Source organism: Trachurus trachurus, assembly GCF_905171665.1.
Source record: "Trachurus trachurus genome assembly, chromosome: 9".
NCBI classification, from domain to species: Eukaryota; Metazoa; Chordata; class Actinopteri; order Carangiformes; family Carangidae; genus Trachurus; species Trachurus trachurus.
Window position 1 is genome coordinate 3,171,301 of NC_139895.1, and position 15,677 is coordinate 3,186,977.

A 15,677-nucleotide genomic window follows, 5' to 3' on the forward strand; every position below is an offset into this window, starting at 1 on the left:
TCTGCTCGTTAGACGCAATACACACCCATTATAAAGCTGAAAAAAATCAGAAAAAGTTAAATATTTTAAAAAGTATAAAGAGTTAAAAAGAGAAAAGTAATGCCAATAAAGTCCAGAAAAAGCTGCACGTTTTGATATATGAATTGTTGAAATAGCACAAAGTATGAAGGACTAGAAGAAGACCGTAAAAAGGCGGAAGAAAATGGCCAAACAGAAGAACAATAGTGTGACTGCTCAGCAGTCACACTAATAATTTGTCTAGAGTTTAATTTGCAGAAAAAGTTAAATATTTTAAAAAGTATAAATAGTTAAAAAGAGAAAAGTAATGCCGATAAAGTTCAAATAAAGCTGCACGTTTTGATATATGAATTGTTGAAATAGCACAAAGTATGAAGGACTAGAAGAAGACCGTAAAAAGGCGGAAGAAAATGGCCAAACAGAAGAACAATAGTGTGAATGCTTTCAGCATTCACACTAATAAAAACTAGAAAAAACATTTCCAAGAATGGAAATGGTGTGAATGCTGGAAGCAATGCTGAATGAGCTGAAGAAAGAAAGAAAGAAAGAAAGAAAGAAAGAAAGAAAGAAAGAAGAGAAAGAAGAGAGAAAAAAAGAAAAGGACAGAAGGAAAGAAAGAAAATGGGAAGGGTAGATGGAGAAAGAAAGAAAGAAAGAAAAGGACAGACGGAGAGAAAGAAAATGGGAAGGGTAGATGGAGAAAGAAAGAAAGAAAGAAAGAAAGAAAGAAAGAAAGAAAGAACAAAAGGACAGAAAGAAAGAAAAAGACACAGAGAGAAGAGTAGATAGAGAAAGAAAAAGGTAAGAAAAACAGAATAATAGAAGATAAAGAGAAAAGAAATTGGGGTGGATAAATGAAAGAGAGAGATATACAGAGAGCGGTACAAAGAAAGAAAGAAAGAAAGAAAGAAAGAAAGAAATGGAGTAAAAACAAAGGAAGAGAAAAGGAGTAGAAAGAAACAAACAAACAAACAAACAAAGAAGTAAAAAGACAGAAATGGAGTGAAAGAAAGAAAGAAAGAAAGAAAGAAAGAAAGAAAGAAAGAAAGAAAGAAAGAAAGAAAGAAAGAAAGAAAGAAAGAAATGGAGTAAAAACAAAGGAAGAGAAAAGGAATAGAAAGAAAGAAAGAAACAATCAAACAAACAAAGAAGTAAAAAGACAGAAATGGAGTGAAAGAAAGAAGAAAAAGAGAGGGGGGATGATAGATAGAAAGAGGTAGATGGATGGATGGATAGAGAGGGAAGGATAGAAAAAGTTACGTAAAATACAAATGAAGGAGTAGAAGAAAGAAAGAAAGAAAGAAAGAAAGAAAGAAAGAAAGAAAAAAAGGAGAGAGAGGGGTTAAAAAATAGGGAGGGGTATAGATAGATAGATAGATAGATAGATAGATAGATAGATAGATAGATAGATAGATAGATAGATAGATAGATAGATAGATAGATAGATAGATAGATAGATAGATAGATAGATAGATAGATAGATGTTAACACATGTTAAAAGCTGCATCCTATATCCCAGGCTCCACCTGTAATTGTACTACTATTAATAGAGTTGGAAAGACTAAACGTCTGAACTTAAATTCATGAGAAAAATATAAATTGTTGGAGATGTTTACATCAAAAGTATAAAGTAATTGAGAGGCTGATGAATTTGAGTTGAAAACCTGTGTGTGTGTCTGGGTGTGTGAGTCTGACAGTCTCTCTGTCTGTGTGTACATGTGCAGAAAGTAAAACTGTTAAGCGCCACAAAACTCCTCTCTCCCTAATGATCTGATTGATTACACCTGCGTGGCAGCCTGCCCTCAGAAGTTACCATGGCGACTCAACCAACTGCTTACATTTTACTGTGTGGAACAGTGTTGTGTTTGTGTGTTTGTGTATGCGTGCATGCGTGCATGTGTGACTGTGTGTGAGTGTCTGTGTGTGTCTGTCTGTGTGAGTGTGATGCCTGTGTTTGTGCGTGGACATCCTCTGTCAGTCTGGTTGATCATGTGTCTGTGTGGGGCTGTGTTTAAAAACATCTTAACGAGCGGCCAGGCTGCACCTGCACCTGTTCTATTTATAGACATGATAACGAGCTGGCCACTACAGCTGGACCAACTGCACACAGAGCAGAGCAGAGCAGAGAGATTTGAGCTCAGTGCAGCTCCCGAAAACAGGCCATAAAAAGAGAACCGTACCTCTTATCAGAATGTGGTCCTGACCATCGGGGCAAGGAGACCTTCCTGAGCGAGCCAATGTGCATTAAATGTTTGTAGGGCAAAAACTTTTCTTGCCGTCGCAAGGTAGAAAAGGGGGGCATTTCTGTTTTTCTAAAAAAATCAGCTCCTACTTTTATATTGAAGTGGATGAGCCACTGGAGCGGGTCTAGCTGGACAATTAGGCTCACTGAGACAATTCTGTAAGTCTGTCTGCTGTTTTGAGCACATCAGATGAGACACGACAAGTGTGGCTACAAACCGGTGAGGAAATCATGTGTCCAGAGTTTAATTTGTGGCCGTGCTGGCAATTTATCCAGAAAAAATCCTGAATGTTTTTTCGATCCCTCTCACTCTAACGATGATGTCACTCACTCTAAGCCCTGCTCGTTAAACGCAATACACAACCATTATAAAGTTGGATTTTGTCTAAAATTTTAATGATTTTAAAACAGCCAAATACCTAAAAACTGTTGAAGATATCAATAAGCTGAGTAATATGTGAATAGATTAAAAGTTTGTCTACAGTTTAAAAGTCAAATGGAGTCTGTGGGAGAAAGTATGCTGACGTTTTAGAGGTTCAAAGTAGTAAGAAAATTTTAAAAGTTTGAAGATGTTTTCAATGCATTCCTATGGGAAAAAATTAGCAGAAAAAGTTAAATATTTTAAAAAGTATAAATAGTTAAAAAGAGAAAAGTAATGCCGATAAAGTTCAAAAAAAGCTGCACGTTTTGATATATGAATTGTTGAAATCGCACAAAGTATGAAGGACTAGTTTAAAACCGTAGAAAGGCGGAAAGTAGTAAGAAGAACTAGAAAAAGCATTTCCAAGAATGGAAATGGTGTGACTGCTGATAGCAACTGAACGCTGTTGCAGAATTAGCAAATAGTGCAAGCAGTGATCACCATACAAATGTTTGACCAAGATCGGAATTGAACCCACAACCTCATGGTCATTAGACTTCCACTCTGCCTCTAGGCCACAGTGCACACACAGTTGCAGAGACTGTTGTCTGTTAATGATCTGAACACTGTCAACATCAAGAAAGCTTGAGAGTCAAGCTTGAATGACTTAGAATGAAAATTATTATCTAAGTCTCTTTGCATTTTTGACCAGAATTTTAGCCAGAAGACAAGTGTGGCTACAAAACTGGAGAAAATAATTTGTCTAGAGTTTAATTTGCAGAAAAAGTTAAATATTTTAAAAAGTATAAATAGTTAAAAAAAAGAGAAAAGTAATGCCGATAAAGTTAAAAAAAAGCTGCACGTTTTGATATATGAATTGTTGAAATAGCACAACACCTAACACACTAACCATATGGCCACAGAGAACCTGAGTTACAATGAGCTTTATACTATGAGGAATCAAAGACTGTCCAATGACAGCTGAATAATTGGAATCAAAAGTCAAGCAATGATGTGAAATGACTGAGGCAGGAATCGAACCCATGACCATATGGTCACTAAACTTTAACTCTGCCACTCGGCTACAGAGAGCACACTGCTTTCAAGACTGTTGTCATTCATTGTAATGTGATGATGTGCTGCAAACTGGTATGAGTAATGAAGGAGATAACAAACACCTGTAACCAATTGAAGGCGGTGGAGGAGAGCAGAATTCAACATAACATAACAAGAGTTCTTCCCTTGGATTCGAACCAGTGACCTTGGGGTTGGGAAGCAGCCACCCTACCCCCTACACTACAGTGGAGCTGAGAAGAAGATTGTTGTCTGTTAATGATCTGCACACTGTCAACATCTAAAAAGTTAAATATTTGAAAAAGTATAAATAGTTAAAAAGAGAAAAGTAATGCCAATAAAGTTCAAAAAAAGCTGCACGTTTTGATATATGAATTGTTGAAATAGCACAAAGTATGAAGGACTAGAAGAAGACCGTAAAAAGGCGGAAGAAAATGGCCAAACAGAAGAACAATAGTGTGACTGCTTCAGCAGTCACACTAACTAGAAAAAGCATTTCCAAGAATGGAAATGGTGTGACTGCTGACAGCAACTGAACGCTGTTGCAGAATTAGCAAATAGTGCAAGCAGTGATCACCATACAAATGTTTGACCAAGGTCGGAATCGAACCCACAACCTCATGGTCATTAGACTTGCACTCTGCCTCTAGGCCACAGTGCACACACAGTTGCAGAGACTGTTGTCTGTTAATGATCTGCACACTGTCAACATCAAGAAAGCTTGAGAGTCAAGCTTGAATGACTTAGAATGAAAATGTCTGTGAATTTCAGGCTGAGAGCAGCAGTTTCAACATGAAGCAAGTTATCAGAAGTCAACAGAGGACAACTGGGAAAATAATTCACTATAATTGTTGTTGAGGCAGGATTTGAACCAGCAACCTTCAGGTCCCCAGACCAGCAAGCTAACCACTAGGCTACAGACAGAGTTGTGGAGAACTCTCAGCATTGGGCTTAATGAGAGCAGAGATAAATAGTTAAAAAGAGAAAAGTAATGTCGATAAAGTTCAAAAAAAGCTGCACGTTTTGATATATGAATTGTTGAAATAGCACAACACCTAACACACTAACCATATGGCCACAGAGAACCTGAGTTACAATGAGCTTTATACTATGAGGAATCAAAGACTGTCCAATGACAGCTGAATAATTGGAATCAAAAGTCAAGCAATGATGTGAAATGACCGAGGTAGGAATTGAACCCATGACCATATGATCACTAAACCTTTACTCTGCCACTCGGCTACAGAGAGCACACTGCTTCCAAGACTGTTGTCATTCATTGTTATGTGATGATGTGCTGCAAACTGGTATGAGTAATCAAGGAGATAACAAACACCTGTAACCAATTGAAGGCGGGGGAGGAGAGCAGAATTCAACATAACATAACAAGAGTTCTTCCCTTGGATTCGAACCAGTGACCTTAGGGTTGGCAAGCAGCCACCCTAACCCCTACACTACAGTGGAGTTGTGAAGAAGAGAGATTGAGACTTTGATGAATGTGAGATTTTTCAATGATGCTTAAAATAAAAAGAAATGAGTATAGATTAGCCACACCAAGTAAGGAGAGGACTTTTTTGTGACCTGTGACTATTTTTTGGTGAATTAAAATGAATTAAAAAGCACTTAACAGCAAGTTACAAAGTTGAGCTCCTTCTCCTGCTGCTGTGAAAAAAATGCATTGAGCTTAATGAGAGCAGAGAGCTCCCTGGCTGCATTTAAAAAATATTTTAAATTATTATCTAAGTCTCTTTGCATTTTTGACCAGAATTTTAGCCAGAAGACAAGTGTGGCTACAAAACTGGAGAAAATAATTTGTCTAGAGTTTAATTTGTGGCCGTGCTGACAGTTTAGCCAGAAAAACTCTAGAATGTTTTTTTGCCTCTATCCACTCTGACACCACTCTGGCTCTGCTCGTTAGACGCAATACACACCCATTATAAAGCTGAAAAAAATCAGAAAAAGTTAAATATTTTAAAAAGTATAAAGAGTTAAAAAGAGAAAAGTAATGCCAATAAAGTCCAGAAAAAGATGCACGTTTTGATATATGAATTGTTGAAATAGCACAAAGTATGAAGGACTAGAAGAAGACCGTAAAAAGGCGGAAGAAAATGGCCAAACAGAAGAACAATAGTGTGACTGCTTCAGCAGTCACACTAACTAGAAAAAGCATTTCCAAGAATGGAAATGGTGTGACTGCTGATAGCAACTGAACGCTGTTGCAGAATTAGCAAATAGTGCAAGCAGTGATCACCATACAAATTTTTTACCAAGGTCGGAATCGAACCCACAACCTCATGGTCATTAGACTTCCACTCTGCCTCTAGGCCACGGTGCACACACAGTTACCACCAAGAAAGCTTGAGAGTCAAGCTTGAATGACTTAGAATGAAAATTTCTGTGAATTTCAGGCTGAGAGCAGCAGTTTCAACATGAAGCAAGTTATCAGAAGTCAACAGAGGACAACTGGGAAAATAATGCACTATAATTATTGTTGAGGCAAGATTTGAACCAGCAACCTTCAGGTCTCCAGACCAGCAAGCTAACCACTAGGCTACAGACAGAGACAGTATGTGAGGGGTAAAGAAAACCTTTGATAAGAGGATCACTGGCTTCTGCTTAAAAAAAAAAGTAAGGAATCGTGGCAGAAAAAGTTAAATATTTTAAAAAGTATAAATAGTTAAAAAGAGAAAAGTAATGCCGATAAAGTAAAAAAAAAGCTGCACGTTTTGATATATGAATTGTTGAAATAGCACAACACCTAACACACTAACCATATGGCCACAGAGAACCTGAGTTACAATGAGCTTTATACTATGAGGAATCAAAGACTGTCCAATGACAGCTGAATAATTGGAATCAAAAGTCAAGCAATGATGTGAAATGACCAAGGCAGGAATTGAACCCATGACCATATGATCACTAAACCTTTACTCTGCCACTCGGCTACAGGGAGCACACTGCTTCCAAGACTGTTGTCATTCATTGTAATGTGATGATGTGCTGCAAACTGGTATTAGTAATCAAGCAGATAACAAACACCTGTAACCAATTGAAGGCGGTGGAGGAGAGCAGAATTCAACATAACATAACATAACAAGAGTTCTTACCTTGGATTCGAACCAGTGACCTTAGGGTTGGGAAGCAGCCACCCTAACCCCTACACTACAGGGGAGTTGTGGTGAAGAGAGGTTGAGACTTTCATGAATGTGAGATTTTTCAATGATTCTTAAAATAAAGAGAAATTAGTATAAATTAGCCACACCAAGCAAGAAGAGGACTTTTTTGTGACCTGTGACTATTTTTTGGTGAATTAAAATGAATTAAAAAGCACTTAACAGCAAGTTACAAAGTTGAGCTCCTTCTCCTGCTGATGTGAAAAAAATGCATTGAGCTGAATGAGAGCAGAGAGCTCCCTGGCTGCATTTAAAAAATATTTAAAATTATTATCTAAGTCTCTCTGCATTTTTGACCAGAATTTTAGCCAGAAGACAAGTGTGGCTACAAAACTGGAGAAAATAATTTGTCTAGAGTTTAATTTGTGGCCGTGCTGACAGTTTAGCCAGAAAAACTCTAGAATGTTTTTTTGCCTCTATCCACTCTGACACCACTCTGGCTCTGCTCGTTAGACGCAATACACACCCATTATAAAGCTGAAAAAAATCAGAAAAAGTTAAATATTTTAAAAAGTATAAAGAGTTAAAAAGAGAAAAGTAATGCCAATAAAGTCCAGAAAAAGCTGCACGTTTTGATATATGAATTGTTGAAATAGCACAAAGTATGAAGGACTAGAAGAAGACCGTAAAAAGGCGGAAGAAAATGGCCAAACAGAAGAACAATAGTGTGACTGCTCAGCAGTCACACTAAAAATAAAGAAAATGGCCGAACCGAATAACAATAGTGTGAATGCTTCCAGCATTCACACTAATAAAAATAAAGATTTGAATAACAATAGTGTGAATGCATTTTGCCTACTGAAATACATTGTAAACTGACAGCAGAAGAACATTGTTGAAGAATATAGATCGAGCATTAGCTTCCAGCATTCACACTAATAACTAGGAAAAAATCCACACAATAACAGTAGCCCGGGCACTGGTCCCTGCAGCTATTTCATAGCTGTTGGGACCAGTGCCCGGTGCGATTGCCCGCGGCCCTAATAATAAGTGTAATACATTTCACATGTAAGGGGAGCTGAACATACAGCTTTCATTCAACGTGGGAGAGCTCCAAGACCTGTGTGCCAGACGCACAGAGGCATGCGTAAAACACAGATTTTGACCACTTTATGCTGTTTAGTTAATTTTTTAGTTAATTTTCGTTTCTATTTGATTTTTGTGTGCATTATGGAGCCGTTTTGGTCCATGTTTGTAAGCCTTTTTCCCCCCTGGATTATATTTTCTAAAGTTGCAACAAGCGGGGTTGAAGTGTGTGATTGAAAACCACGGTGTGCTTCCCGCTTAAGGCCTTTTATATATTTTATTTTATTTATTTGTGCTGTTGAACGTAACCACATTTCTTTCTGCCTGCGGGCTAATGGTTGTTTACTATTGTTGTGTCAAAACCTGGTTCACTGAGAAAGGAGCCACAATCTCAGATCCCAGACACTCCAAACCTGCAGGGGGTAACCACATCAATGGTGGAACCCCAGGTAAGAGGAAGGAAGTGCCTGAGGGAGCGCATTCACCTTAGTGTTGTGTCGTTCGCGAGTGATTCGTTCGAAGGAACGAATTATTGAAGTGAACGTACTGACTAGAATCACTTCCTGACCTGATTCGTTCCTTTCTCAGTTCAGTAGTTGAGCTCAGCAGCAGCGTGCAGGCCGACAGTGGAACTGCTGTGTGGTCTGTGAATCACTGAATGACCTGCAAATCTGGTGGCGGAGACTCTCATTGCGAGGGAACGGTGCATGTTCAGTGATGCGTTCACTGACGCTCGGAGCTGAGTGCTCCAGTTCACTCACTGCGCGTGTGGTTCACTGACAGTCGGGGCTGAGGGCTCCGTGTCGTTCGCGAACGTATACTGACACAGTGATTCACGTCCGCGCTGCCACTCACTCACTCATTACCTGCGAACCTACTGCAGACACAGAGAACTGCCGCTGGGGAAGCTGTTACTCACTCACTGGTGATTCGCGAACCTGCACCAGAGAACTGCTGCTGCAGACCTGATTCAGGTTCACGTACTGTGCTGAATGTGGCGCTGTGTCACTCACTGCCTGGTGTACTGCATGCACAGAGCTGTGTAGCGTCATGTTAAGTGAATGTACTGTGCACACAGTTCACCGTGTAGTAATATTTGCTGCTCCTCCCATTGCAGCTACGTTGTGGTAGGGCTGGACGATTATTGCAAAAATCATAATCACGATTATTTTGCTCAATATTGAAATCACGATTATTTACACGATTATGCAGGATTTATAGCTTGACCATGCTACATTATTACCTTAAATAAACAGTGCCAATGTGTGTTTAAGGTTTTTAAGTTTATAATTTTAAATATTTATTCAAAATTTATTTAAAACTTTTTTTTTTAAGTTTTATGATCCAGCAGCAGAAACTATACAGGGTGTTTAGCTTAACTTTTCGGGGAGCATACGTCAGTCCGACTGCCCACAAGTCCGACGGCTCATTTCTCCGACTACCCATTGTACAGTGTTGAGGTTAGGTTTAGGGTAAGGTTAAGGGTTAGGGCTACTTAAGTCGGAGAAGTGGGAGGTCGGACTGATGACGCAAAAATAAAGAAATGTATGGTCGGAGTCGGAGAAATGGGTGGTCGGAGAAATGGGTAGTCAGACAGACGTCATGCGCCCTAACTTTTCTACAGTCATTTTTACCTTGAATAAACAGATTTGGAGTAATTGCCATGGTTTAACTTATTAAGAGGGAGAATGGAGGCTCTCTGCTTCCGTGTGTGTCACTTATTGCGTCTCTGGGATGAAATCCAACCTGGGAAGATCAGAGCCTCTGCCCCGCTGCGCTGTCCCAGCTCTCGTCACAAACGCACCCCCTAACTTTTTTTTTCTTTCTTTTTTTGACGCACCCCATAAGTGATCTCTTGTTTATGACAGATTAAACTACACAAATACACGTTGTAACATCGTATAACGTTATCCGCCGCTCTACAGACTGCTTCCTTGCCGGCTTGTAAACATATGCACATGTAGCCTACGGGCCGGGGGAAGAGGAGGAGGAGGAGGAGGAGGAGGGTTGTTGTTGTGCGGCCGCTTTGAGGAGACGAGCGAGTGTTTTAAATTATTATTTCCCGTTTATTCGTCCTGAGCAGTGGCCGCTGCTCTCTCTTAACTGGCGCTGATTTTTAACGCCGCCGTCAACACGAGTGGACTCGTCCACAGCATTAACTGAGAGAGGAGTGCAGTGCAGCCGCGGAGGCGGAAGCGCGCATGTGTGTTTTTCAGAATAGAACACCAATAGACAAAAAAATTATCGTTTTTCTTCGATTACAGTGTTTTTATGATCGTGAGAAGCCAAAATCGTAATCACGATCAAAATCCGATTAATCGTCCAGCCCTACGTTGTGGTCAAACGTGGAATTATCCCAAAATCTTTTGAGCTACATTTCAGTACTGTGCTTCCACCTAGTGGCAACAGTTGTCACTTACATTTCACGCGACGCGTGAATCGTGCTCCCCACGAGTGAAACGTCCATTTCGAAGTAGTACCTACTGTATATTATGTGTTTTCTCTTTTGCCGTTGTTCTTTCTCTTTTGTTTGTCATTTTTTGATTTGTTGTTGTGTTTTCTGATTTGCTGTTGTTTTCTGATTTGCCATTGTGATTTGCACTTCAGGGCCACCGTATCGTAGCCTCGTAAACCAGCCTCTCGCGGAAATGCATTTCATTTCATTTCTCAGAGAGTCTGGCCTCATCCCCCCTGCAAGCGTTTGGGGTGGGCAGGAGCTGGGCGGGAGTAGTAGCAAAGACGGTTTAATATCTTTGGTAGTAGCGTTGACAGACAACCCCATTCAGCCAATCAGCAAGTTGGTGTAGTGATGGGGCTTTGCAACAGTCGGTCCCTGATTGGCCAACGTGCTGTGTCAATCACAGCGGGCGACGCTGATTTGCTCGGCCTTCTGAGGGTTTCAGTCCAAACGGTTAGAATGGGGATGAGGCCAGACTCTCCCTCAGAATGAAATGAAATGCACTTCCACGAGAGGCTGGTTTACGAGGCTAACCGTATCGTCGTCAGAGCTTCAATTCCTCATATTTTTCCATCAGAGCTTCAAAGTTCTTAATGTATTTCTGTCTGAACTCACTGAATTTTTCAGCCTGTTTTCTGGCCTCCTCTTCAAATTTACTTTTCATGTATTTTATGTTTTTCTTGTATATTGTTTTTAGTTCTTTTCTTTCCTTCCCCTCCTCTTCTCTTCTTTTTCGATCTTCTTCTTTTCTTCTCCTTTCAGAGTTTTCTCTTTCTTGATCATATTCCTCTTTGAGTTTTTTCAGTTTCTGTTGCTCCTCCTGTCGTCTCTGTTCATCTTCTTGCTGACGTTTTTCCCACCACTCTGTTCTTTCCTTCTCCCAGTTCTCTTGTTGCTTTCTCATCTCCTCTCTGCTCTGTTCCAGCTCTCTGTCAGTAGTTTCCTTTGACTTTGATTCAGATTTTATTTTTTTCTCCAGATCATTAAGTTTCTGTTCCCACTCTTGTTGTTGAATTTTTTCCTGTTTTTTCTTCCTCCTGTCTTCCTCCTCTCTCTCTTCCTGTACTTTCTTTCTCTGCTCATATTCCTTCTTTATCTTTTCCTCCATTTTCTTGAGTTCTTTGTTTCTCTGTTTTCTCTCTTGTTCAATTTCTGCTCTCTGTTCTTCCATTCTTCTGTTCATGTCCTCCTTTTCTTCCTCATGTTTTCTTTCTAGTTCCTCCTTCTCTCTCTTCATCTCTTCTTCCTTCTCCTTTAGGATCCTTTTCATTTCTCTCTGTATTGCTGATTCAGCCTCTTGCAGCATCTCATTAGTGTAGCAGCTTCCTCCATTTGTCTTCACCATGGTGTCGATCTTCTTTATTAGCTCTTTGACTTGTGTGCGATTTTGCTTATCACGGTTATTAAACACATGGTATCTTCCTCCACAGTCAGTGACCAACTTCTTAAAGGATTCATCACAGTTTTTCATATAGTCTTCAACGGTCTGGTTCTCATCTTCTAGGTCGTCTCCTCTTGTAAAAAGAATGATGGTGAACTTTTCTGAATCCTTTCCAAATGTTTCCTTGATGAGTTTCAGTGTCTCCTTCTCCTCTGGTGTGAATCTTCCGATCGCTAACACCAACAGGAAGACATGTGGACCTGGAGCCAGAAGACTCATACATTTTACCGTCTCCTCATAAACCTGTTCATTTGACCAACTGTTGTCATATAGACCACGAGTGTCGACCACAACAACAGGACGACCGTCCACTTCACCCTGAGCTTTCTGACAATCCTTAGTGACTGATGTTTGACTTGATTTGGCTTCAAACTCTTTTCTTCCCAGTATGGTGTTTCCTGTAGAGCTCTTTCCACAGCCCGTCTTCCCTATCAGCACAATCCTGAGAGAGTTTGGACTTTGAGTCTCTTCATCATCTGCAACATGAGAAAAATTAGTGTGTTTACATGTTAATCATTGATAAACTATAAACCTGTACTGTTTATATTGATAATACAATTTCTAAACAGCAACAGGGCAAAGAAAACAATTTAAACTTCAGTGAAGCACTGACCTGTGTCCACAGTCTTTGGTTTAAGGTCCTGGAGTTCAGCCCGCAGTTTTAAGATCTCATCCTCTTTCCCTTGAACAAATGTTTTTATTGTGTAGCTGTGTGTTTCATCTTTGTCCAGTCTCATCTTGTCCACAGTGTCCAACAGCTCAGGGATCTGCTGTTTGTCCTTGATGTTGACAACAACAGATCTTCCTCCACAGCTCTGACAGAGCTCCTGGATGTCTCTGTTATCTCTGACAAAGTTAACAACAGCTGGAGATGTAGGATCTGACTCCACAGTGAACATGATCATGGTGAAGTCATTGACTCTGCAGCTGAATGTGTTCTGGATGGTCTTTAACTCTCCTTTGTCTTCATCAGTGAGGGGACCCACAGGTAGGACCAGGATGAAGCCATGGACGCCCTCAGGATCACAGAGGGAGATACACCTGAGTGATTCCTCCATCACTTCCTCCTGAGGTTTTCCAGACAAGGCAGGAAGCTCCACCAGGGAAACCTGACGTCCACACACCTCTCCCTGATGTTTAACACACTCTGATGAGCTGGAGACTGAATGAAGCTCTGTCTGACCTAAAATAGCCTCAGCTGCTGAAGTCTTCCCTGCTCCTCTCCTCCCACACAGAACCAGGTTTAGTTTCATGTGGTCACCATTTGATGTTTCCTCAATCTTCTTCATTAAGGATTCATAGTTGTCTTCTGACATCCTGTAGTGTCTTCTTCTACAGTTTTGAAGGAGTTCATTAAGAGTGACAGTCATTTCAGTAATCTCATGTGTTAGGACGACCATTGAATGTTTAAAAGCATCTTGACCAAACAAACTCAGGATGAACTTCAGAGCTTTTCTGTTCTTCTCTGTGAACTCAGAAGGCTTCACCAACAGCAGCAGAACATTTGGTCCAGGAGAACAAAGAGTCACACACTTCTTCATCTCCTCTATCAATGCTTCCACAGTCAGACTGAACATGTCTGGAGTTTTCACCAATGTTACTGGGTTTCCTCTCCACTCTCCATGGGAGGCTACACATTGTCTGGATGGTGACTTTTTTTCATGAAAAACTTGGTCCCTGATGATGAAGTTCCCAAGTTTTGTCTTTTTGTCTTCACTTTTCCCCAGCAGCACAATCCTGAGACCAGACGCTGAAACACAACAGAGACAAATATAGATTCAGTGCACAGACAGGCAATCTACAGTATCACCCCCCAAGACAGCACAAAATGATCTTAAGGATGTAAGTGTAGCCGATGTCATATCTGGCCCTCTGCGTTGTGTTTGTCACGGCCTGTCCTAGGTGGGGTTCGAACCCTAATCTCCTGCACGGCAGACTAAGATGCTAACCGCTTCGCCAAGAGGTTGACAACTGCAAGTTGGTTAGCACGTTCTTTATGGGTGGAGTGAATGCACATCCGTTACACAAGGAGTGCGGACCCAGATACAGATTCAGGCAGGTTAAATGTAGTGAAGGAAAGGGACAATAGGACAACAATAGAGACCAAACATCAGGGAGAACAGAACATCCAAATAGACACATCAGTTGCACAGGCAGAAAGCCTGCTGAAGTTGAAGGACATCATCAGGAACCAGTGCTTGGGATGGCAGGGACTCAGCTCCACCAGCTTCCAACAGTGGGGAAAGCAGATCCTAGGCAGAGGAGAGACATGATCCAAGCCGAGGTCCAGCAGCTCGAGGGGTAAGCTAGAAGGGCCAGGGCTGTGGAACTTGGATCACAAGGAGCCCGGACGAATTGGGACCTGCCTAAGCGGAAGATCACCTGGCCTGAACTCTGGAGACTGGAGCCTTTCCGCATCTCTTTCCTGCTCCATTCAGTGTATGACACTCTTCCAACACCAACAAACCTGCACAGCAGGCTATGTGGAGAAAGAGGAACAATAGCGCACATCCTGGCTGGGTGCAAGACTGCTCTTAGCCAGTACCGCTGGCGCCACGATAAGGTCCTCAGAGCACTGGCCAACATCTTGGAGCAGGAGAGATGGAAAAAGCATCAAGTCCATGTGAGACTAACACCATCTATTCAGTTCATTAGGGAGGGGGAAAGACCATCATCTTCCAAGAAGACCAAGAAGGGCCTCCTGCAGACAGCACCATCATGGGAGATGAGGGTGGACCTGGGAAAGAAACTACATTTTCCCCAGGTTGTCCAGACCTCCCTGAGGCCCGACATAGTCATCTGTTTCTGAGGAAGCCAAGGAGATCATCCTGATCGAACTGACGGTCCCTTGGGAAGATGGATGTGTTGTGCCCTCAGAGAGAAAAGCCACAAAGTACCAGGACCTGATCCAACAATGCAGGAACAAAAGATGGCAGGCCTGGCTATTCCCAGTTGAGGTCGGGTGCAGGGGCTTCCCTGCACAGTCTCTGTGGAAGACACTTATGGCTCTGGGGATAGCAGGAAGGGAGAGGGTAGGTTGGGGGAGGCAACTGAGAGAGCCTCTTGCTGGGTTTGGAGTAGGAGGGAGGAGTTAAGCTGGCGGCCAGGAGAAGATGGGCAGTGACTGGTCATCACTGCCGACTCACCAACTGGAGGGCGTTGTGGTTGAGGGTTGAAATGACCAATGACAGTTGGATGCCACCTGATGACATCTTCTCCGGGCTTAAAGCTGCAGTCATATCTAAAGTGACTTAAGGAGATAGCAGTTGGATGTGCTTAATAGTTCAAAACCAAACAAAGAAATCTAGGGGCAAAAAGTCAGAGGTGCTGGCCAGGCACCAAGACCCTGGAGGCCGGGCAGAGGGATGTAGGGATTCTGGGCGGCGGCCAGGAGGCCAGAGGGATGGGCGTGGAGATTCTGAGGGCCACGCTGAAGGATGCCGATGTTGGCGAGTCCCTTCCAGAAGCCAGGATGGAGACCAGGGGGGGACGTGGGCTGTACTGCCAGCTGGACACTGGAGGCAGGAACCAGTCACACCGCTGGCTCAACACTGGAAACAGGAATGGATGATTCCCCAGGCTGGCCGGAGGGAACCTGGCACTGTTCGCCACCAGAAAGTAAAGTTGGTCGGATAGTTCTGTCAGGATGCGAGGAATGTGAACCCAAATATAGACAGGTAAAATGTAGTGAACAAAAAGATTTTTTTTTACCATGGAGAACACAAAAGGGGGTCTTCAAGAGTGCAACAGAAAATAACAAAATAGCAACAAAAAGGGTCAACGGGCCTCAGTCCTGGACAAGCACCAGTCTTCATACAGTATGTATGAACATACAGCATATTCATGTGAGGGTTCAGAGCAGTAAGTTATACGCCTCACTGCTG

General features: G+C 41.8%; 1 protein-coding gene across 1 annotated transcript; it reads right to left on the minus strand.

Annotated features, from left to right (window-relative positions):
- Positions 1 to 10,896: 10,896 nt before the first annotated feature.
- On the minus strand, positions 10,897 to 13,109 carry LOC310991883 (GTPase IMAP family member 8-like; the record flags this gene model as incomplete). Its single annotated transcript, XM_083979814.1, has 2 exons — positions 10,897 to 12,269; positions 12,407 to 13,109. 2 exons carry the CDS (start codon positions 13,107 to 13,109, stop codon positions 10,897 to 10,899), a joined length of 2,076 nt encoding a protein of 691 aa, XP_083835940.1.
- Between the last annotated feature and the right edge of the window lie 2,568 nt (positions 13,110 to 15,677).